This window comes from Drosophila navojoa, chromosome X (genome assembly GCF_054131105.1).
Source record: "Drosophila navojoa isolate 15081-1374.11 chromosome X, UAZ_NAV_1.0, whole genome shotgun sequence".
Lineage (NCBI taxonomy): Eukaryota > Metazoa > Arthropoda > Insecta > Diptera > Drosophilidae > Drosophila > Drosophila navojoa.
In genome coordinates this window covers 30,367,501-30,391,111 of record NC_142895.1, presented here as the reverse complement: position 1 = coordinate 30,391,111, position 23,611 = coordinate 30,367,501, and the positions used below count along the sequence as shown (strand labels likewise).

Below are 23,611 nucleotides of genomic sequence, written 5' to 3'. Positions count from 1 at the left end.
CACAAAATGTAATTTTAAAATCACGAAAAAGCTGTCAATTTCATTCACGTCCATGTTACGTTTACAGTTATGCAAATGTTAAATAACTGTCTATCGATAGACCCACTATAGACCTTAGCTGCCACGTATTTGTTAGCTGACTAAAGCTCCTTGCTTTAGTGGCATCCCTTGTTACAGCAGCCGTTACTCAATAATTCTGTACTCTAAAATATAAAAAAATAAATGCAGTCGATGAATTGTGCAAAACAATTATTTATTTTGTATATTATATTTTTATTCAATACATAAATTCTTTTGAAGTATTTGTACAATCATCGTAACGAATATGTGATGTAATTTTAAAAAAAATTCAATTTACACTAGTAATTTACATTAATTTTCAACATACATTTAGATGATTTTGTAATTTAACAATTTTGCTAGCTAGCGCGGCGTACCCTCAAATTCGCTGTAACATCACAATAGTAAACATCAAGCTCTTCAGTTGAAGCCAAATACTAAAAATTGAAATACTAATTATACTGCTCTGGTTAGAGTTGGTCAATTATGAAATTAGCTAAATAAAATTAAAAATTAAAATCGAAAGCAATTTAAGTTAAGTTCAAGTGTTAATCCGTCAGAATTGTAGGGCTTTTTTTTTTTTTTTTTTTGACGTGTAATGAATGAAGTTTGATGTATGAGTCTTAGGTATGATATTCTGTATGATATTTAATCCACGAAAAAGCTAGCTAGCTAGCTCCTACAGTTAATACGTCCTGGAGTTAGCTCACTTTGAATGGCGTTCATCTGCTGCCTGAAATTTGGCAAATTCTAAGAATATCTCCTCCAATGTTGTCTGACTTATGGAGTAATCCTCCACATGCAACTCTTCACGGTGGCTCTCTATAATACCAAAAATTTCAGACCATTTAAGGCCCTGTAATGGAATGTAAAACGTAAGCATGCCCTGGCACTCCTCCCTAAAATAAAAAATATATAATACTATATAATAAATACTATGGAATGGAAATAAATAAGCTTACTGTAGAACAGACTCCGGATACTTCTCTTGCACAAACGCTTTGACTTTATCATTATCCTGCTTTGCTATAGTGCCATTATCGATTGCGATTACACTGCTGTTTTCCAAAGATTTAGAATTACTAGATTAAATTGATACATATATGTGGATGTACCGAGTATACTCACCCAGTCGACGGCAGGATATCGGCTACGCTGCCTTTGTATGGGACGGGCGTCGGCGACACATTTTCATTGGAGGCGGTCGAAGTCCTTAAGGAATCGAGGTTACTATCCATCGACATATTTCTAACATCATATGGAATGGGTGTGCTGTAGCCATCATTTAATAGAGGCCCGCGTTTTTGAACTGTTAAATTGGGTAGCATTTTAATTTTAAGTATGAAACCTTTGGAGAACTTGTTCTTCAACTGCTGCGTGGAGCCCATGCACATCAACTCGCCATTGACCATGATAGCAAGACGAGTGCACAACGCTTCGCACTCCTCCATGCTGTGCGATGTGAGCACGATTGATGTACCCGAGTCCCTTATACGACACACAATATTCCAAAGCTGACGTCGGGCAGCTGGATCCATGCCGGTGGTGGGCTCGTCCATGTAAACAACAGCCGGAGAACCAAGCACTGCAATGGCTGCGCTCAGTTTGCGCTTGTTACCGCCGCTATAGGCCTTCGTCTTCTTATCGAGATGCTTTAGAAAGCCAAATGACATGGCCAATTCTTCGGACAACGGCTTAATGTTCTTTCTCCTAATGCCGCGCAGAAGGCAGAAAATCTTTAAGAGCTCTCGACCACTTAGGTTCTCAAGTACCGCATCGAACTGCGGACAATAGCCAATTCGTTTGTATATCTCATTTATATCCTTCTGCAGATCCCTGCCCTGAACATAGACGTTACCAAGGCTAATATTCGTATCACCTGTCAGCATTTTGAACGTTGTAGTCTTTCCAGCACCATTGACGCCCAACAAGCCAAAGCACTCGCCTCTGAAAGCCACACCAAGAAATTAGTACACAACGCACGTTCAATCAAATTAGAGGTGCTTACTCGCTCACGCATAGCGACACCTGGTTAACAGCCAAAAACTTTCCGTAATACTTGCAGACACGATCCAGCACTAGATTCTTTTCAGCTATCTCGTGCTGACTCAAATTCAAAATGCGTCTACGCTCCTTATCCACATCGTCATCAACGTTAGTTCGCTCGGGCGGCATCAATGGTTTTCTGCAAAGTTAATAGGAATACGAAAGCTAAGTTTTAAACAAATTTATACAATATCCATTTGAATTTAACGAGAGTGAGATAGAACTTTACAATGCTACGATCACATATCATATATTCATGTACACAGATTCAAGTTTTAAGTCCATTCGCTTATCAGTCGAACTATTCGAATCTTGTCAAAGCCAGATAATCCGCTTGTCCTACCTTTTTCAAACGATACTTTTGCCTCGAATGATTTATGGGGAATGAAATTTGGGGCTAGAGTACTTACTTAGATAGCCAAGATATGATCTTGCGACTTATGCCGTATGCGTTCAGCAAAAGGCATATAAACAGTATAAAGCCCACGGTGATCATGTAAACAATCTCCTGCAGCACACCTGGCGGCTCCCAATCAAAAAAGTCACTTACGCCTTGAAATTGATAATACATAATAATTAATCGAAGCAATCGTATACAATCATATATTTATACTCACTGCAACACATGGGCACAAGCTCGCAGATAATGATGGGCGGCAGCCCAGTTAGCTTGTCGCAAGCAGCTCGCGTGGCCGTGTTTGAGCTGACCTTGTGGATGCCCATGGCGAGCGAAAAGTGCGGAAAGATGCGGAATATATTGTTTAGCCAATTCGCGACAGTTTTCGATTCGAATAGCTCGCTGGACATTATGATGACTACTGCGAATATGGCCATACCAGCGAATATGTTCAGAATAACGATGCGAGCAAAGCCAGTGGCGGCATCTTTGAAAGAATACGACAGGAAATAAGTGAAGGGCAAGACGGCAAATCCAAAGATCAGCATCAACAAAAAGATGCGACCCAACTGGCCAACAGTACTGAAGTTCTCTTCCTGGAAGCAAGCTAGCGTCATTGTAGCAATAAAGGCCGTTACCGCAAAGGTCAAAATGTCCCAAATAAAGTGAGACAGCCAAAAGATCCAGCCCTTGACGCCGCTCACGAACTGTAATAGTTGCGACCTCGATTCGCGTTCATTGATTAGGAACAATATGTATAATGTAGTGACAAAACACATACAGAAAACTATATTGCTGGCTAATTGGGTGCCCAGGCCAGCGCCAGTTTGTGACCGGACGAGCAATGTCTCCGTTTTGAACGGCAGCGGCGAATTGGTAACGCGGATTCTTACATTTTCGCCAATCAGGGCGCGCGCTATCGCATTGTGCACCATGTTTAGCGTGAGTGGTGCTGTGTGCAATAGCTGGTTGTTGAGCCAGGTAGTTATACTATGCTCTCCAATGGTGGCACCTACCAGGTAGCGTGCGTTTATTCTCAGCTGAATGGTCTTTCCCAATTCGAGTATGTAGTCCGAAAAACTCTGATTGCCTGTAGTCTCCAACGTATAGCTAGGCCCATACGAAGTGGCCAACTGTTTGTAGCTTTCGGCGATCAAAGCGCCCTGCGAACTGCCTGGCGGACCAGGCAGAGCTTCCATCACGGAAACCGCAACTGGATATTGAGTAAGATCGAGTTCTATCGCTGGCAAATCTGCGTTCGTGCCACCACTGCGGGACACCATTATAGTTAAGGCCACAAACAGAATGGGCAAGAGGTTTTGCACGAGAAACAGTACTTTGTTGCGATAGGTATAAAGCATCTTCTTATACAGCATTGCCGCCCACTGATTGCCCGTCAGCTTCATGCCATCCAGCATTTGAGCACTATGCGCCAAATAGGTGTCCGCTGCAATCAGTTAGTTGAGCTTATCAATATGCGGCCAAGTAACCTAGGATTTAGTTCAAACACTACTTACATTTCATGGATTCATTGTCGGGATTTTGAGCCAAAGGAACCACCTTTGACTTAGGCTCAACTGCATCGCCATTGGGCATCGACTCGGCACCCACTTTCATGAACACTTCTTCCAGCGAAGTATTGCCAACACCAAAACCATCCAGATTCAACTCATCTTTGCGCTTCTCTAGTTCTCGAAATAGTTCCTCGAACTTACTCGAATACTTATCGGGCAGACTGTAGGTTAGCTCAGTGCCAATATCGCTAGTTGGCCGTATATTGGGGATATACTTGCTAAGTACGGCCGTCACTTCCGCCGGATGACAATTATCCCTTTTGACAAGTATCTAAAAAACCAGACGTCGAGTTTGAAAACACCCAAGTCTTATTAGTATTTCTAAATGCTATCGCAAAAACTCACCAATTTATGACCTGACCCGAACTTCTTCTTCAAGAAAAAGGAAGTGCCATTGCACTTGAGCTCTCCACCGCACATAATAGCAATACGATCGCCCAGCACGTCGGCCTCATCCATGAAATGTGTGGTCAGTAATATGGTGCGACCAGGCCGTTCGCTTATCAGTAGATCCCACAGTTGTCGCCGAGCAGCTGGATCCATCCCAGAGCTGGGCTCATCGCAGAGTACAACTTTGGTGCCACCGCAAAGAGCACAGCAGAGGGATAACTTACGCTTCATGCCACCCGATAGTGTTTCCGCCAAATTATTGGCTTTCTTTTCCAGGTTGATCATTTGCAGATACTTCTTCACCTCAACATCCACGGCCTGGCCCTTAAGACCTTTGAGCCGACAGAAGAAGCGCAAATGGTTTTCAACGGTCATATCATTAAATAACACATTATGCTGTGGACAAACGCCCAAGGACTCGCGCGCCCCCTTGGTATTGGTACGTATGTCGCTGCCATTGATGATTGCCGTGCCAGATGTTGGCGGCAGCATGCCCGTTAGCATCGATATGGTTGTCGTTTTGCCAGCTCCGTTGTGGCCAAGTAGCACGGTGATGTTGTCCTCATACATATTCAGCGATATTCCCTTGACAGCCCATTTATTTTGGAATTTCTTCTTCAGATTTCTGATCTGTAGACCAATGAGCTTGTCAGTTGGCTCTGCCTCGAAGGCGTTTGGATCCTGCTGCTCTAGTTCGGGCATGTCCTCTGGGTGCGTCACTTTCTTTGCCTGGCACCAAAACGACTTTGTAAAGGGGAAATACCATTCACGCGTCACGCCATAGCTGCCAGCGAATATCTGCTCAATGTAGAGGCAAACCAGCATATAGACTACGCTGGACACCAGCATCATTATCATAACATAGCCAACAGTTAGGTTGTCATCGATGTTAACCGGCGAGAATAAATTGTACCACTGTAAGCCCTCACCCGATGCCTCAAATGACACGATTAACATTATACCAAAGCCCATTGCCGTATTCAAGCACATTGACCACCCGAGCTTATCGCTCAGGCTGAGTCCGCCGTATGTGGCAATCGTGAGCATATACGGCATATAGAAGATGAACCACACCAAGCCAGTTACCGCTGCCGCTGTGCTTGCCTTGGCGAAGAGCGTGGACATCATGAAGCAAAAGCAGATCGTGTTCGTCATGTAAATCAGGAAGAACAAGAGCACGGCGAAGAAATTTGATTGGGTTAGGACGGCGACGTTCTCGCTGAAGCGTATTTTCATCAATGCAACCATAAAAATCACTGATATTGTCAGCATGCAGAATGACTTAATGAACCAGGCAGACCAATGCAACCAGTTGTCCAGTCCCATTATCTTCATCACTTCTTTCAATTGCATTTCCTTCTCCTTAGAGATATACTGTGAAGCGACGAAACAATTCAAAATTTTATGGTTAAAGTTTACTATTGAGCCAAATCAATTTATTGCAGTTGGTAAAAGTCTATCGCTTAGTCAAACAAAAAATTTTTGTATGCGTACAATATGATGACCCATTAAACATGTGTATGTATCAAACCTATAGAGTATATACCATGAAAGAACCACTTGAGGATGATGTGTTAATACATTATAGGTACATATAATAAAGTGCTTTTGGACAAGGGAGATACTTACCCTGGTTATGCATGTGCACGGATAGATGAAACTCAGCAGAATAATTAGGGATATCACATCGTTGAACGCGCCTATCAACTTATCATTTGTATAGGCCGGATACGGATAGCGTTGCATAACTACGTCGGGCAATGTTTTGCCAGATGACTTGAGTTGTATGTAGCACATGCTAATCGCGTTCTGTATGGGCAGGAAGCCTTCGCGCAAATAGCCGGGAGGTATTCCACCATCATCGGAATCGGGATTTCGTGGTCCTGGTGGTGATAGCACTGGATATAATCGCTTTGTAAGCCATGTGGCTGAGCCAAATTTGACCGTCCGCAGCTCAGAAGGAAATCGCAATGTGTATTCTAAATTGTCCGGTAGTTGATCAAATTTGGATCCATGAAACGCAACGCCAGCAAAAGCATTTGACCCCACCACATTCGATTCAATGTTGTCGATGCTGGCGATACCCACTACAGACATATTCAGTCTCTCCGCAACCTTGGTCATCAGGTCGTCCAGCACAGCATTCTGGGGTGCATATACCAGCACAAAGTTTGGACGCGCATTGCCAGACAAACTGTTTACGGATTTACTAAATATAAAAGATTATTCAATTAGTAAATGAATATAGAAACATTTATTATTTTATGTAATTATTAGAGGTAAACAATAAAAAAAGCCAAATGAATTTGATATAACATCCAAAAACGAATATTGAATAAAATATATAAGTAAATAATAATTGAATCTCTATAGTATTATGGTAAATTTTATAAACTCAATATGAAGAATTAAAAATTAATGTTTAGTGCAATGATTCTTATTACAGATTATACAGGTGTGTAGGCAGAGTGAACATATTTTTAATCAGAGACCGCCAATATAGTATATAAAACTATTTTGTAGATATATAAAGCATGTAATGATTTTTGTAAGAATGGTAGAACCGATAATCGGTAGCTGTAAACAAGCATTCTTATTTTGATAAGCATATTATTGACTTTTCTCTTAATCTTCTGCACCTCTTTGATAACAGCTTAGTCGAAACATGGCAGTCGCTGATTAAATGAGAATATTGAGTCATTATTTATAACTTTGCAGGTTTATGGAAATTAAATTTTGAATATCAACAATTTGAATACAAATCTTATGAACTGGTCGTGGATGTTATAAGAAATAGTGTTCTAAGAAATAGGGTAGTAAAAAAGTGCTGGACTAGAAGACACTGCGACCTTAGAAACGATCACAACCAAATCACAATCTCTGTCGCTTTAAATTTCTATGGGTTGAAACGATAAACAATGATTCGCTCATTCCCAAATACCCAAAGCCAATTCTTTCGATTCTGCAAAGTTATAGAACAATCGACAAGCCGAATGGCAGGAAACGCAGAAATTATTATTTGATTTACAAATGCATTCAGTTGGTTATCCAAATTTATATTTGTATAGCTGTTGCTTTACCTTTTCTTTGAGGCTAGGGAAACAAGCATTTTAAAACGATGCGACCATTCACTATTCACTTCATATCTGAAAATTTGTGGTCGATATGATATTCATATGAATACAAATACATAAATATATATATTCAGTGTTATACTGCTTATCATAAACATGCACACTTATATTTTTATTTTAAAAAATTAATTGAAATTGCATGCCTAACATGGATGAGATTTACCACAGGAATAATCTATAGAAGTTATTTATTTGCTAAGTTATATAATTTGATTTAAGAATATGATTTGCTTCGCTTTATATGTAAAAACAATGAAATGGTAATTCCTATATATTATGTTTATATATGTATTTTATTATATACATATTTATATAGCTTTTGTGCAATGTTCGTCATGCTGCCAATCCGTCTGTCCAGATGAAATTCTATTTCTGATCTCTATCAATTTGTCTGATTACCTATCGCATTACATTCAGACACTTCATTGAAGAAACTATTTATTTTATAAAGATAGATATAGATATAGATATAGATATAGATATAGATATAGATATAGATATAGATATAGATATAGATATAGATATAGATATAGATATAGATATAGATATAGATATAGATATAGATATAGATATAGATATAGATATAGATATAGATATAGATATAGATATAGATATAGATATAGATATAGATATAGATATAGATATAGATATAGATATAGATATAGATATAGATATAGATATAGATATAGATATAGATATAGATATAGATATAGATATAGATATAGATATAGATATAGATATAGATATAGATATAGATATAGATATAGATATAGATATAGATATAGATATAGATATAGATATAGATATAGATATAGATATAGATATAGATATAGATATAGATATAGATATAGATATAGATATAGATATAGATATAGATATAGATATAGATATAGATATAGATATAGATATAGATATAGATATAGATATAGATATAGATATAGATATAGATATAGATATAGATATAGATATAGATATAGATATAGATATAGATATAGATATAGATATAGATATAGATATAGATATAGATATAGATATAGATATAGATATAGATATAGATATAGATATAGATATAGATATAGATATAGATATAGATATAGATATAGATATAGATATAGATATAGATATAGATATAGATATAGATATAGATATAGATATAGATATAGATAGATAGATAGTTATAGACATATAGACATAGTTGACATATAGATATGTTTGTTTACTTGAATAATTCCAGCGAGTCGATCTTTTGTACTTTATAGTTGGAAACTCCCTCTTCACTGACGTGAACCGCAATACGTACTAATATAAGTAGGAGACAAAAGACGATAGGCAGTAACACCTCAACAAATAGTTGGATTTTATGGCTCCATTGCAGAACCCAGTTTTTCCATAGCAAAAGCTTAAATTTGGTCCAGCTTGAAACTTTTTCCATAATGCCTTATCCCGTCATATCCTGATATTATCTAAACGTGCCTAAGCTGAAGAAAAATATTAAATTGATATCAGTAAAAATTCAATTAGCCATTGCTTAAAACTAGAGGTTAAGAGCACTTTGACTCAAGACTTAATGTCAAGTGGTAAGTTGTTTTCGGTTGATTTCCTGATAATTCTCCTTCTCTTAAGGTCACGTGTGCCCGTAGCCCAAAGTATACTTTATATTCGATTAGATTGCGTTAAAATCATTTTTGCAGCTATCATTTTTTCGTATGCTTCTCTAAATACATACAACCCGGATATTGAAACCAGAATGATGATCAGATGGAAAAAAAAATACTGCTTTCTCGCATAGTGATAACAAATTGTCCCTATACATGATAAAATTGAAACAATATGGTATATATGCAATTATTTATGACGTTCGTCATGAGTTTCCAGGAACATGTGCTGCTCGCACTAACTATTGGTTCGATTGATAAGATAACACTAAACTAAAGTTCCGAAAGGGCAGAATATCAAATCATGCCATTAATTAATTATCGATTTCTGTATTCTAAGCGACGCCAAATTCGATCCGAATTTAGCTATCACCTAAAAGGTAACCGTTTTACAGAGTATCTATTGGTCTATCAATTGTAAAAGAGCAGAGTAGTAATATATAATATATTTTGTTGAAATCAACGCATTACAGAATTGTCCTTCTGAAGAAAGCGAAAACAAGTCGGGTGTATGAAAACGAAGTATACTTAGATGCAACTAAAACAAGTGTGAGCTAAATGTTGATTGAGCGGGCAATGTTAGGTGATTGTTTGAAGTAAATGAGTTTCAAATAAATGATGATTACTTCAGACCCAACTAATATGATAATCTTGATTATATTGTTATTATTAGATGATAATTATACCTTACACTTGTACCTAGGAAAAGCCTTGGGAGATGTCAAGCGTACCCATAAATTCTTGGGTCACTATATATAATGCCCGCTCATAAAATGAATAGAGTATATTAATTATAAACAATCTGTCTTTTTATACCCTAAACCCATTGAAAGTGGGAAATCATGGTATATTGGTTTTGTTAAAATATATGTAACAGGCAGAAGGAGGCGTGGCAGACCCCACATGGTATATATATTCTTGATCAAGGAGACGAGCTGAGTCGATTTGGCTCTGTCCGTCTGTCCGTATATTTGAACGCGTCGATTTCAGAATATATAAAAGCTTGATACTTCAATTTTTGTAAATGTCCGTATACATAGCGCGCATAACGAGTTTATCTCTAAAAATCGATAACGCATTCCGTTACTTTGTTATCGATAAAAAGCCTTATCGAAAATCAGTTTTAAAATTATGCCTCCTACATCTTTAAAGCTAGAGTCTCCAAACTTTAAACATATATTAAGATGCATATTTATACTATTTTTGTTACCATCATATTTGTAAAAAGCGTATTTCAAATACTAGATACTTGTGCTTCGGTATATATGTACATATGTACATTTGAACATTGTGATTACTAGAGCTGGAGAGCCATCGATAGAGATGGTACTCGATAGTTTCCCAACGATGGTTTAAACCATCGATATTATCGATGGCTCCATCGAAACTGTATTACATGTATTGCAAATTAAATACATATTCACATACTATGTATGCTAGAGCTTAACAAAGCCGGTACATTCAGTCCAGTTTTCTTGAAAATACACAACAAACCGTTTCTATCAGTTGCTTAATAAAAAGAAGTATAAAACATATCAAAAATCAAATGATCCATTTGCTTTCAAATCCTACTACATATAATAAAGCCTAATATTCTTGATCAGCTTCATGCTCCATCCATTGATTTTTGTTTATAAAAATGATTTGGTTAATATGCTGATGGGTGGTTTTCTCAATATTTTGCACAAATGGGTGGACTCTTCAAACAAAAAGTTTTGTTACTTGAGCGGTATTCTTTGCAGTAATGTCGACATCTGGTAAACACTTTTTTTTAAGCGGGTAAAATGAGACCAAACTTCCATTTTTTGTTGCTCGTGATCGGTTATGGGAGCGAATTATTCAACAAATAAATTCTCATTATATTGCCAAGTCTGCAGCGCAGCCCAAGCGCAGTCGCCTGTGTATGTGAGTACGTGTGTGTGCGTGCGCGCGTGTGTTTGTGTGTGTGCGTGTGGGTGTGTGTATGTTGCTTGGAGGGTTCAGGGGATCTCGCAGTCGAGCAGTCTCGACTAGAGCTTTCTTACTTGATTATGTATATATTGGTCTACGTATAGCTGTCTATCAGTCAAAGCTCTCCAACGTTTTTCGCTTATAAAAACCATTCTGGTCTTTAGAACAAAATATTAATTTAAGAAACAAAAACGTTTCTAAAACTCGAATGCAAAGAGAAAATAAGCAAATATATATGTATATATTTATATAGAAATATATTTCTTGGCTATTGTTGCTATGAAATCTTCAACCTAATCTGAGCATTGATAAGATGTTAATACAAATTTCAAATTTAATTTTAAAACATGACTTTGTTGGCAAAAAATATCAATAGATTTAAGAAAAATGTGAAGGTATTATTTTTATTTATTTTATTTAATTTATTTATTATTTAATTTTTAAACTAAATAACTACTAATATGATAGGTATATGTATTTTTTTACTCATTCAGTATATTGGTTATTTGGCCTGCTGTGTATCCGTCCGCTTGTCTGGTTTTCTGTAAAAACGCTAGACTTGAAATTGGGAGCACACAATCGTGTATTATTCTGAATTTATAAAGTGTTAAAAATTCCCCGATCCATTCTCTTGGGGTGTGATGGATTGGAAATGCATTTTACGATATGTCAGAAATCATATTAGTTGAAGACCTATAAAGCTGAAATTGTACAATGTAGATTCACGTTGATCAGCCAAGATAAAAAAGCTATTGCGGATACGCCCCTTAGAAGCATGGCAAACCGGGTATAACTGTATGTCCTAGAGTTTCAAACCTAAACGAATTTAAAACGAAAAACAGAAATTTCTACAGTATTGGAGCTAGAAACTCAAAACGTATCTTCCAAATTAATTTGCATAAGGGAATATATATGTACGTATGAATATATTTTTAGATGTATGTATATACCTATTGAGAGTGTAACAATTCAGAAAATGGGATGTGAATGAGTATTCTGCAGTTGGTAACGCCCGACTGCAACTTTCTTAGTCTATAGCATCAATTGCATTGTTGAGATTTCAGATTTAAATTATATGGTTTCAACACTTAATTACTTGATTAAGTAAAGAGTTTTGTCAATCGCTTATAATACAAAATACTAAAGAATCCTTAATATCTGATTTATCACCCATAACTTTAGGCAATTTTAAAAATATGCTCTGAATTAATTAAGTTTTTCTTCTCTGGCATGCCATTAATTATTATATCATTTATATTAGTTGAAGAGCTAGAAAGCTGAAATTTGGAATGTAAATACGCATCAACCACCCAAGATCACGTGCTATGGCGGATATATCTACGCCCATTAGGGGCGTGGCAAATCGGACAAAACTGTATCTCCGTTAAAATTTTGCACGTGAGCTAATGCTATGGTTCTATAAAGATTGATGATAAAATTATGTCTACGCCTTAAAGGGGCGTGGCAAATCGGACCTGAAGATATAGTCATTTTTCTAATTCTGTTATATTTTGAAAACTATTGATGCTAGAGACCCTTGGTATATATACTCGGGGTGACCTCCCAAAACCAAACAGTTTTGGTGGATATATGTCCGCCCACAGGGGGCGTGGGAAACCGCAAAAGTTAATATCTCCTAAAGTATAAGAGCTAGAAGCTTCAAATTTAGATTGTTGAATTACTACTGATAATTCTTTCATTTTTTTGGCGTAATCATCCAAATTCTGCAGCTAGGTTACGGTTAGCGTGTTCCATGAGCTGGCCAAAAATAAAGTATCTACGCCTAGAATGGAGAAAAACTGAACTTTCTACAGTATTAGAGCAAAACTTGGCTATTAAATTGCTGATGGGGTGTGAATGAGTATTCCGCAATCGGTAACGCCTGACTGTCACGTTCTTACTTGTTATACCCTGAACCCATTGAAAATAGGAAATCAGGGTATAATGTTTTTGTGAAAAAGTATGTAACAGGCAGAAGGAATCATCGCAGACCCCATAAACTATATATATTCTTGATCAGCACTACGAGCTGAGTCGATATAGCCCTGTCCGTCTGTCCGTCCATCCGTCCGTCCGTCTGTCCGTATGAACGCTGAGATCTCAGAAGATATAAGAGCTAGAAAGTGCATACTCGTGTATACCATACGCGAGTTTGCTTTATTTTTTCGATAACTCATCCGATAACTTTTTTATCCAGAATAATCGAAAATTCGATTTTGTTTTTTGAGCCTCATCAGAGTACTATTAGACGTGGAGACTTCAGATTTACTGTGTATATACATATGATAATTACAAACATTTTGCCCCCAATTTGTAAAATACGTATTTCAAGTACTAGAGACTTGGAGTTTGGAATGTACACACATTTTAACCATATAATTACGCCGTGAAAATTTCATTAAGATCGTATGAAAAGAAGTTATTCACCAAGTAAATTCTCATACTATTGCCCACACTGCAGCGCAGCCCAGGCGCAGTCGCTGCTTACTGCGCAGTTAGCAGAGCGCGGGTGCGTTAGGGTGGATGCATGTGTATACATATATGTTTGCGTACATAAAAGAAGTGCAGAATGATAAGAATATCAGCTTGGAGGGTTCAGGGTATCTCCTAGTCGAGCAGTCTCGCCTAGAGTCTTCTTACTTGTTATACCCTGAACCCATTGAAAATGGGAAATCAGGGTATAATGGTTTTGTTAAAAGTATGTAACAGGCAGAAGGAGGCGTGGCAGACCCCACAAAGTATATATATTCTTGATCAGGGCGACGAGCTGAGTTGATTTAGCCCTGTCCGTCTGTCTGTCCGTCCGTCTAGAGACTTCAACTTTTTTTTTTAAATGTCCGCATATATCACGCGCATATATCTCCTGCATCTTTCAAGCTAGAGTCTCCAAATTTAAAATGTATATAAAGATGTATTTTATGCAATTTCGGTTTTTTTTACCCCACCCCAAAATCCACCCCTTCACCCTCATCTTTGTAAATGTCGTATATCAAATACTAGAGACTTGTGCTTCGGTATACACATACATTTTAACATTATGATTACGTTCTGAAAGTTTCATTACGATCGTACGTCTAGAAATTAAATTATTCAACAAATAAGTTGTCATTATATTGCCAACACTGCAGCGCAACCCAAGCGCAATCGCCTGTATATGTGAGTGTGTGTGTATGCGTGTGTTTGTTTGTATGCGTGTGTGTGTGCGTGTATTTGTATGTATGCGTGTGTATGTGTGTGTGTGTGTGCGTGTGTGTTTGCTAATTATTATTGAAATATCAGTTACTTGTAGCGTTCAGGGGATCACGTAGTCGAGCAGTCTCGATTTAATCGATTAAATCGGCTGAAAATATAGAGCTGTATTTTTTTAGTGCTCGCAATATAATATAGATATGGATAACTCAGATAAAACTGCGATGATACATAGAATTAGAAAAACAAAATGTATTATACATTTTGTAGACACTTTTACACACCTTTTCACACCTCTATAAACTGATTTGGTATGAAAAATAACAAACAAAAAAAAAACAAAAACAAAAAACAATGGAGCACTGAATTAGTCCTAGGTAGGTTAGAGAACACGACCAACTGCTCGGCAGTACTGGCAAACGCAAACTAAATTGCTTGTGAGCCATGTCGCGTCTCATCCATATTTTATCAATTGTTCCGTAATAAATACACAATCTATATTTGTATAAAATATATATATGCGCAGATATGTGCCATTTTTTGCCATGCGTCGCTGAGCTATAAAAGTACCAATATATGGGGTAAAACTGATAAACTCTAAGAAATCGCCCATTATGTCTCGAGTGGCAGCGCACTTACAACCTAATATAAATTATCTGCATTGCTCTGTCAGATTACGAATTTCGGTAGATTTCGTTCATGTTCTCTCCCAAAGCAAAAAGGGTGTATTAGCTTTAGCCATGTTTGTTAGCTCGCGATTTCTTAAGCTTAGCCAAATTTGGAACAATATTTGCAGTTAGACAATTTTTTTTAATGAACTTTTAAAATCTATGGATCCCTACCAAGTTGTACGCCATCTATCTGTTTCTGAGTGATTACGAGTAAGAGTATTAAACGGTGCTCTTATTACTCATAAACATTTTTAATTTGAAAGACAAATCCGGTAAAACCTACTCAATCTTTAATTTAAATGAAAAATTATAAAATTATTTTGCCCGAGACAATTTTTATACCCTGAACCCATTGAAAATGGGAAAACAGGGTATAATGGTTTTCTTAAACTGTATGTAACATGCAGAAGGAGGCGTGGCAGACCCCACAAAGTATGTATATATATTCTTTATCAGGGCGCTGAGCTGAGAGAGAGACTTTAAATTTGTTTTAAATATATGTATATAACGTGGTTATCGAGTTTTTCTCAAGAAATCGATTACTCGATAAAAATATTATCTAAAATAAATTATACATTCTACATCTTTTAAGCCAGAGTCACCAAATTTGAAATCCATTCATATCGACTTTATAGAATTTCGATTTTTGTTAAAATTTAGGTTATTTAGTTTCTTGTGCAAGCAAAATGACGTGAAGAATTATTGAAATATCAGTTGCTCGAAAAGATCAGAGGATTTCGTAGTCGAACAGTCTTACATTGAGCTTTCTTACTTGTTTATATTTCAACAACAGTAAAAAACGATGCAGGATATACCCTTCTGCTGCTCAATACTCAGAGAGGGTATGCAAAGAGATTAGGAAATTAATTGAAATAATTTTAGCGTACATTATGACATTATGTAGAGTGATCAATATAATTTGTACAATTCAATTTAATGCATAAAACCAAAAGTTATATTTTCATGCGGTCGGACCCATCAAGCGGCTAGTACCGATACGTTCAGCGCTTTGATCTTAAAGAATATATAAGTGGATTTATATGTGTTAGCGATACCACATACATATACACTAATGGTCAAATTAATAGGTGTGAAGTTTTTCCTTTAATTGGGAATGACGTCTATACTTTTTCATGTAACTTATAAATTAAACTTGTATTCAAAAATAGACATATCTACGAATAATAACAACAACAACAAATTTAAGCAAATAAGAAACCTATAGTCGAGACTGATCGACAAAGAGATCCCCTGAGCAAGCAACACACACACACAAATATAGTCGAGACTGCTCGATTACCGAGATCTCCTGACACAGGCGACTGCGCTTGGACTGCGTTACTGTGCAAGCAATATTATGAGAGTTTATTTGTTGAATAAGTTAATTTCTAGACATACAATCTCTATGAAACTTTCAGAACGTAATTTTTAAATGTATTTGCATTCCAAAACACAAGTCTCTAGTATTTGAAATAGGCTTTTTACAAATATGAAGGTGAGGGGGTGAATATAGGGGTGGGGGTAAATTTTAGCAGAAACCTAAACTCTGTAAAATGCATCTTAATATATATTTTAAATGTAGAGACTTTAAAGATGTTTAAAGATGTAGGAATATAATAAAAAAAAATAACGGGTTGAGTTACCGATTTTTAGTAATAGACTCTATATGCGCGCTATATATACGTACATTTAAAAAAAAAATTGAAGTCTCTAGCTCTTATATCTTCTGAAATCGACGCGTTCAAATATACGGACAGACGGACAGACAGACAGACAGGCGGACAGGGCCAAACCGACTCAGCTCAGCGCCCTGATCAAGAATATATATACCTTGTGGGGTCTGTCACGCCTCCTTCTGCCTGTTAGATACATTTTAACAAGACCAATATACCCTGATTTCTTATTTTACTTTCGGACGGATGGACAGGGCTATATCGACTCAGCTCGACATCCTGAAAATATATACTTTATGGAGTCTGCGATGATTCCTTCTGCCCGTTACATATTTTTCACAAAACCATTATACTCTGATTTCCCATTTTCAATGGGTTCAGGGTATACAAAATTTAAAGATAGAGCTCTGATGGTTTAGATTTTATTTAGCACTAACCTGATAACGCTTAGTGTACATACCATTTCTCTGTCTTTCAGAAGTTCGACAAGGATCGGAAATAATTTTCTATAAAAACACTATCAAAACTCTTAACAATCTAAATCATTTTATGACTCACGTGGTGCTTGGAAAAGTAATACGAATGAATCATATCACAGAACTAATTGAGAAATACTACATATGTATATATATTAACCATTCGAGTGAGATGGCATCTATTCGCTCGATTGTACTAATCAAGGCACGCGTATAAATAATAGAATTTAAACTGTCCCCTAAAGGTATAGACCCACGTCATACATACAACTATTTATACATACACGCAAGCATTTCCAACTGGAATATGTCTTATCAAAGGAGTGGTTCAGTCCACCTAGACATCAATTTTTATAGTCCCTATTAGAACTATTTTCTAATGGCAACAATTATGTACATACATATGTAATAGATTTGCTTATTATACAACTAATAGCTGATTCTGTAATTTAACGGAAGCACTCAACTAATAAATTACTTTCTTTATTTCAGAGCATTTGCGTAATAATTATGTCCCGTTATGGATTAATAAGCCTAAGTCGAAAATACAAAAGATAAATAAATAAGAGAGAAGCTGTGATCTAGTCCAGGCCATCTCAATTTCTAAAACTCAAATACCAAAGGTATTGTTAAGGCCCAGATTAATTTTGATTACTTTTGCATTAACTATTATTATTATTTACATCGTGAGGTATAGCTATAAAAGCTATTCATAGATTTTTTTTTTATTAATTTATGTAATTTAATATCATCGATGACTTTTAATTTAATACATAACACTCCAAAGTATTCAACAATAACGAAAATCTTGTGTTCTCTTCACTTACCAGTACAATAAACTATTGGGTGGGACGTCATAAATTACACCACGATAGGGACTACGGCTACAACTGGTGTAATCTTGTTACCTTCTCGTATATTTAGCAGTAGCTTCTAAAGAAATGATCGCAAAATAAAAGCCAATTTGTACAATAAATTGCTTTCTCAACCAGATTCGTCAATATGCAATGTCATCGTGATAATTTTCTAAGTGCTAAAGGTAATCGCACTTAACATTGAATGTATTTATGTACACACATATACATACATATATATTCATTTTTCAAGCTCACGCACGCAGACACACACACAACGCTCACATCCGTATCGGTATGCTTCATTTATATGGCATCAGCTGTTGAGCGTGTGCATGTTTCGTTAGATGCATAATGTAGTTATTAAAAATAAACTAAAAATAGAATTCTTTTTCCGAATTTAAAGGAATATGTATAACGAATGTGTCAAAAAATCATTGAAAACAAAAAAAAATAAGAGACACACATGCACCACACACACAACAGATGAATTTTTATAGCGATTCCCTTTCGCGCTCGCACGGTCCTAACCAGATGAGTCGGCGGTTAACACATATGAGCATATATGTATATGTATGTATGTATTTATTTGCTGATACGACGTCATTCAACAGCTTATCAGTTTTTTGTTTTGCTCGAATTCGCGAATGTCCACACACATGCACATTGCTGATTACGTACATATTTTAAAGAAAGTGGCGAAAATATACGTACAAAAATTACCGCTATCCGTTGTGAATTACTGGTGTCGCGTAAACAGCTGTGAGCTCCACACATGTACACGCGCGGGCACACATGCACAGGTATAATTAAAAAAATATGTAAAATGATATTTAAATAAATGAGTAGAGTGCTCCCTTCTACGGTGCACTTTGCCAAAGTCACCTCTAAAAAAACCCGCGCGCACCAATTTTAGCCAAAACAGAAAACCGCAACGAAACGAATTCCGAATAAAAAACAATACAGATACACACCGCTAACACACTGTAATGTATGTTTGCCATTTCTCTGCGTCAGCTGAATATCGCAAATTAATATCGCTCGTTTATCGACATACGATTAGTGTGACCGCGTATTTCAAATGTGGAAAGTCAAGCACAACGGACGAAACGTTTGCAACAATTTCTACTTAGTATTTATATACCCAAAACCCATTGAAAATGAGATATCAGGGTATAATGGTTTTGTTAAAATGTATGTAACAGGCAGAAGGAGGTGTGGCAACCCCACAAAGTATATATATTCTTGATCAGGGCGACGAGCTGAGTCGATTTGGCGATAACTCATTCCGATATTCTTATCTGCAAAAAACCTTATCGAAAATCAGTTATAAAATTGTTATATCTCTCACATCTTTAAAGGTAGAGTCTCCAAATTAAAAATGTATATTAATATACATTTTATACAATTTCGATTTTTGTTAAAATTTCACTCCACCCTTATATCCACGCCCTCACGATCATATATATGTGTGTGTGTGTGTGTATGTGTGTGTATGTGTGTGTGTGTTTTTTTTTTTATATTCGTTTATTAACAGTTTTTATATTACAAGGTGCAAGTTGCGTGGTGGCTAGGATAGTGCGGGACGGCCGTAAAGCATTGCTTCGCAAGCACTGTGCGCTACCTTAGCCTGGGACAGCTCGACTTCTCATTCGCTCGACTCTGCGGAGCTCCATCATCACTGTGGCCGCGAAGGTGCTTGTTTGTTCCCAAGCTTCCTCCGATTCCAGCATGGTGTTGACAATGTTGTCCGCTCTGATGGAGCGGCCCACTGCCTCTTCCAGACGACGCCTCTCCTCCAGGAACCGTCCACATTCGAAAAGAATGTGGTTGGCGTCTTCCACGTGCCCTCGCTCGCACCAGGGGCACTCGTCAGATTCCTCGTGGCCGAAGCGCTTCAAATAGCTCCGAAAGCATCCATGTCCCGAGAGGATCTGCGTAAGGTAGAAGTTTACCTCGCCGTGCTTGCGGTTGACCCATGGTTCAAGCTCCGGGATGAGCTTGTGCGTCCACCGCCCTTTAGCTGAGCTATTCCACTTCCTTTGCCATCGTGCAATGCTGTTCGCCCTGATAGCGTTGGGTCGCGCAGGCGCGTGCGAATTTCGCTCCACGGCTTCGGCGACCAAGTACTCCAGCGGTACCATACCAGCTATGACGAGCGCCGCGTCATCGGAGATAGTCCTGAAAGCGCAGCTGACTCTGATTGCGCTCAGTCTGTAGATCGCGCAAATGCCCCGGCTGTAGCTCGGCGTTGCCATCGCTCTTGCCCATATGGGCGCAGCGTAGAGGATGACGGACCTAATGACGCTCATTAGAAGGAGACGTCGTTGCTGTTTAGGTCCCCGCGTGTTAAGCATAATTCTCGAGAGAGCTCTACAAGAATCAGCTGCCTTTTTTTGCACATACTCTAAGTGCTCGCGGAAAGTTAATCTTGTGTCTATCATGACACCAAGATACTTTATCGCCCTCTTTGACGCAATGGTGACGCTGCCGATCTTTATATTGGCAGTTTCCACTCTTTTGCGACTGCTGACTAGGACAACTTCAGTTTTGTGTGCCGCTAGCTCGAGCCCAGCTCCAGTCAACCAGCTTCGTATGCGATTGATACTTTCGCTGCACATATCCTCTGTATCCTTGAGTTCCATCCCTATGGCTACGACAGCTACATCATCAGCAAAGGCGATGGTGTGCGCACCTGTTGGTAGTTCCAAGCACAGTACGCCGTCGTACATGATATTCCATAGGAGAGGCCCCAGCACTGAGCCTTGGGGTACTCCAGCTGACACTGTATGAGTTTGGGGACCCTCACTCGTATTGTATACCAGTGTTCTTCCTCTGAAGTAACTCTTTATTGTTTCTTTAAGATATTTAGGGATATTATATTGCGACAGCGCATTCAGTATCATATCCCAACTAGCTGTATTGAAGGCATTCTTTACGTCCAGGGTCGCAATAATGCAGTATTGCTTCGTCCCATGCTTCCATCTTGTGCCATGAATGGCGGAGGTGGCCAGACCAACAACTTTGTTTAGCGCATCCGTTGTTGACCGGGCCTTCCGGAATCCAAATTGATTTGGTGACAGGCCTCCGGCGCTAATAATCGCAGTCTCCAGTCTGGAGCAGATCAATTTCTCAAACACCTTTCCCATGGTGTCTAAGAGGCAGATCGGTCTGTATGAGGATGGCTCATCTGGTGGTTTGCCAGCCTTGGGTAGCAACACCAGGTTCTGGGCTTTCCATTTCGCCGGGAACGTCTCTTGTATTAAACATTCGTTGAATAATTCAGCGAACGTATTAGGGTGCAAGGCGAGGGCTAGCTTTAGCGCACGATTTGGGATCCCGTCCGGCCCTGGAGCAGTGTTGGTTCTAAGACCCCGGAGAGTTAATATAATTTCTTCCTCTGTGACTAAAACAATTTCAGTGTTCATTGAGCCCTGATCAGCAGACTCGGACCGAGGGGCGTGAATGGAGCTTAGACTTTCTGGAAAGAGCGTTTCCACAATCGTTTTAAGCTCCAGACGATCCGTAGGCTGCACCTGTCTACCTGTGTATAGTCTTTTAACTACTATCTTATATGCCCTGCCCCAAGGGTCATATTCGGCTGAGTCGCACAACTCTAAAAAACATTCTCTTTTGCTTGCCCGAATGGCCCTCTTCAACTGTCTTCTAGCTGCCTGGTAAGCTAATTGTTTCTCTAAAAACGTAGACCTACCGCGAGCGCGTTGGTAGCTTCTTCTCGCCTGGATGCATTTGCGACGAATGTCACCTATTTGTGCATTCCACCAATACGTAGGCTCTTGTTGTCGCGTGAACTGCTTGCGGCGTAGCATACTGCTATTGCAGGCACTCTGTATTTGGGCTACCATTTGGCATGCTCTGGCCTCAGCATTACCAATTGTGCCCAGAGACTGAATGGCCTCAGAAAAGACCGCGGGATCAAAAGTACCTAGCCGATACGACTCCCTCCACAAGGGTGACGCCCTGGCAGGTGGCTCACCTATATATATATATGTGTGTGTGTGTGTGTGTGTGTGTGTGTGTGTGTGTGTGTGTGTGTGTGTGTGTGTGTGTGTGTGTGTGTGTGTGTGTGTGTGTGTGTGTGCGTGTGCGTGTGCGTGTGCGTGTGCGTGTGCGTGTGCGTGTGCGTGTGCGTGTGCGTGTGCGTGTGCGTGTGCGTGTGCGTGTGCGTGTGCGTGTGCGTGTGCGTGTGCGTGTGCGTGTGCGTGTGCGTGTGCGTGTGCGTGTGCGTGTGCGTGTGCGTGTGCGTGTGCGTGTGCGTGTGCGTGTGCGTGTGCGTGTGCGTGTGCGTGTGCGTGTGCGTGTGCGTGTGCGTGTGCGTGTGCGTGTGCGTGTGTGTGTGTGTGTGTGTGTGTGTGTGTGTGTGTGTGTGTGTGTGTGTGTGTGTGTGTGTGTGTGTGGTGTGTGTGTGTGTGTGTGTGTGTGTGTGTGTGTGTGTGTGTGTGTGTGTGTGTGTGTGTGTGTGTGTGTGTGTGTGTGTGTGTGTGTGTGTGTGTGTGTGTGTGTGTGTGTGTGTGTGTGTGTGTGTGTGTGTGTGTGTGTGTGTGTGTGTGGTGTGTGTGTGTGTGTGTGTGTGTGTGTGTGTGTGTGTGTGTGTGTGTGTGTGTGTGTGTGTGTGTGTGGTGTGTGTGTGTGTGTGTGTGTGTGTGTGTGTGTGTGTGTGTGTGTGTGTGTGTGTGTGTGTGTGTGTGTGTGTGTGTGTGTGTGTGGTGTGTGTGTGTGTGTGTGTGTGTGTGTGTGTGTGTGTGTGTGTGTGTGTGTGTGTGTGTGTGTGTGTGTGTGTGTGTGTGTGTGTGTGTGTGTGTGTGTGTGTGTGTGTGTGTGTGTGTGTGTGTGTGTGTGTGTGTGTGTGTGTGTGTGGTGTGTGTGTGTGTGTGTGTGTGTGTGTGTGTGTGTGTGTGTGTGTGTGTGTGTGTGTGTGTGTGTGTGTGTGTGTGTGTGTGTGTGTGTGTGTGTGTGTGTATGTGTGTGTGTGTGTGTGTATTAATGTAGAAGGCTCCAAATTTTTATTAAATTTAACGTCCAACAAATAAGTAGTAAAATAAAAAAATTTATTTATTTATCTTAGCACACACACACTGCGCTGGCTGGTCAAGTTACTATTGAATTAGTATTGAAACGATTAAAAGGTCGAATAGCTACCTGAACATACATATGTATGTACATATGTGAAATGCCATAAATTCTCAGTCGATATCCCATCAACAATTCAGTAATGTAAAGTCAACTTTATAAAATTTTAATATGCACGTGATTCAGTAATATTCCCTCGAAGGTCAAAGACATACAGATGTATGTACACACATACATATGTATACATACATATGTATGTATGTACATGCCTTTGAGCTGCTTTTTCCCCCGATTCATTCCGCAGTTCACAACAGAAACGCGCCGCGATTTCAAATAATGATTAAAAATGTATGAGTACAGATAGTCATGCAGATAATAGCTTTTAAAATGTATGATATTAAGGAAACTTTCAATTTAAAAAAAAACAATAAATCATATTCATGTTCTCAAG

At 38.6% G+C, this 23,611-nt stretch overlaps 1 protein-coding gene across 4 annotated transcripts; it reads right to left on the bottom strand.

The window, feature by feature from the left end:
* Positions 1-622: 622 nt before the first annotated feature.
* Positions 623-19,058, bottom strand: Abca3 (ATP binding cassette subfamily A member 3). 4 transcript variants are annotated; one of them, XM_089264589.1, is made up of 12 exons: positions 18,784-19,058; positions 8,822-9,079; positions 7,548-7,613; positions 6,097-6,676; positions 4,423-5,841; positions 4,021-4,348; positions 2,724-3,950; positions 2,517-2,658; positions 2,069-2,245; positions 1,189-2,007; positions 1,023-1,118; positions 623-959 (listed from the first exon to the last, which is right to left on the bottom strand). In XM_089264589.1, the coding sequence occupies exons 2-12, from the start codon at positions 9,031-9,033 to the stop codon at positions 767-769; spliced, it is 5,259 nt and encodes a 1,752-aa protein (XP_089120715.1). In that variant the 5' UTR covers positions 9,034-9,079; positions 18,784-19,058; the 3' UTR covers positions 623-766. The 4 variants fall into 4 exon arrangements, with proteins under 4 accessions (XP_089120715.1, XP_089120716.1, XP_089120717.1 ...); XM_089264590.1 differs by having other exon boundaries at positions 18,793-19,055; XM_089264591.1 differs by having other exon boundaries at positions 8,822-9,074; positions 18,784-18,807.
* Between the last annotated feature and the right edge of the window lie 4,553 nt (positions 19,059-23,611).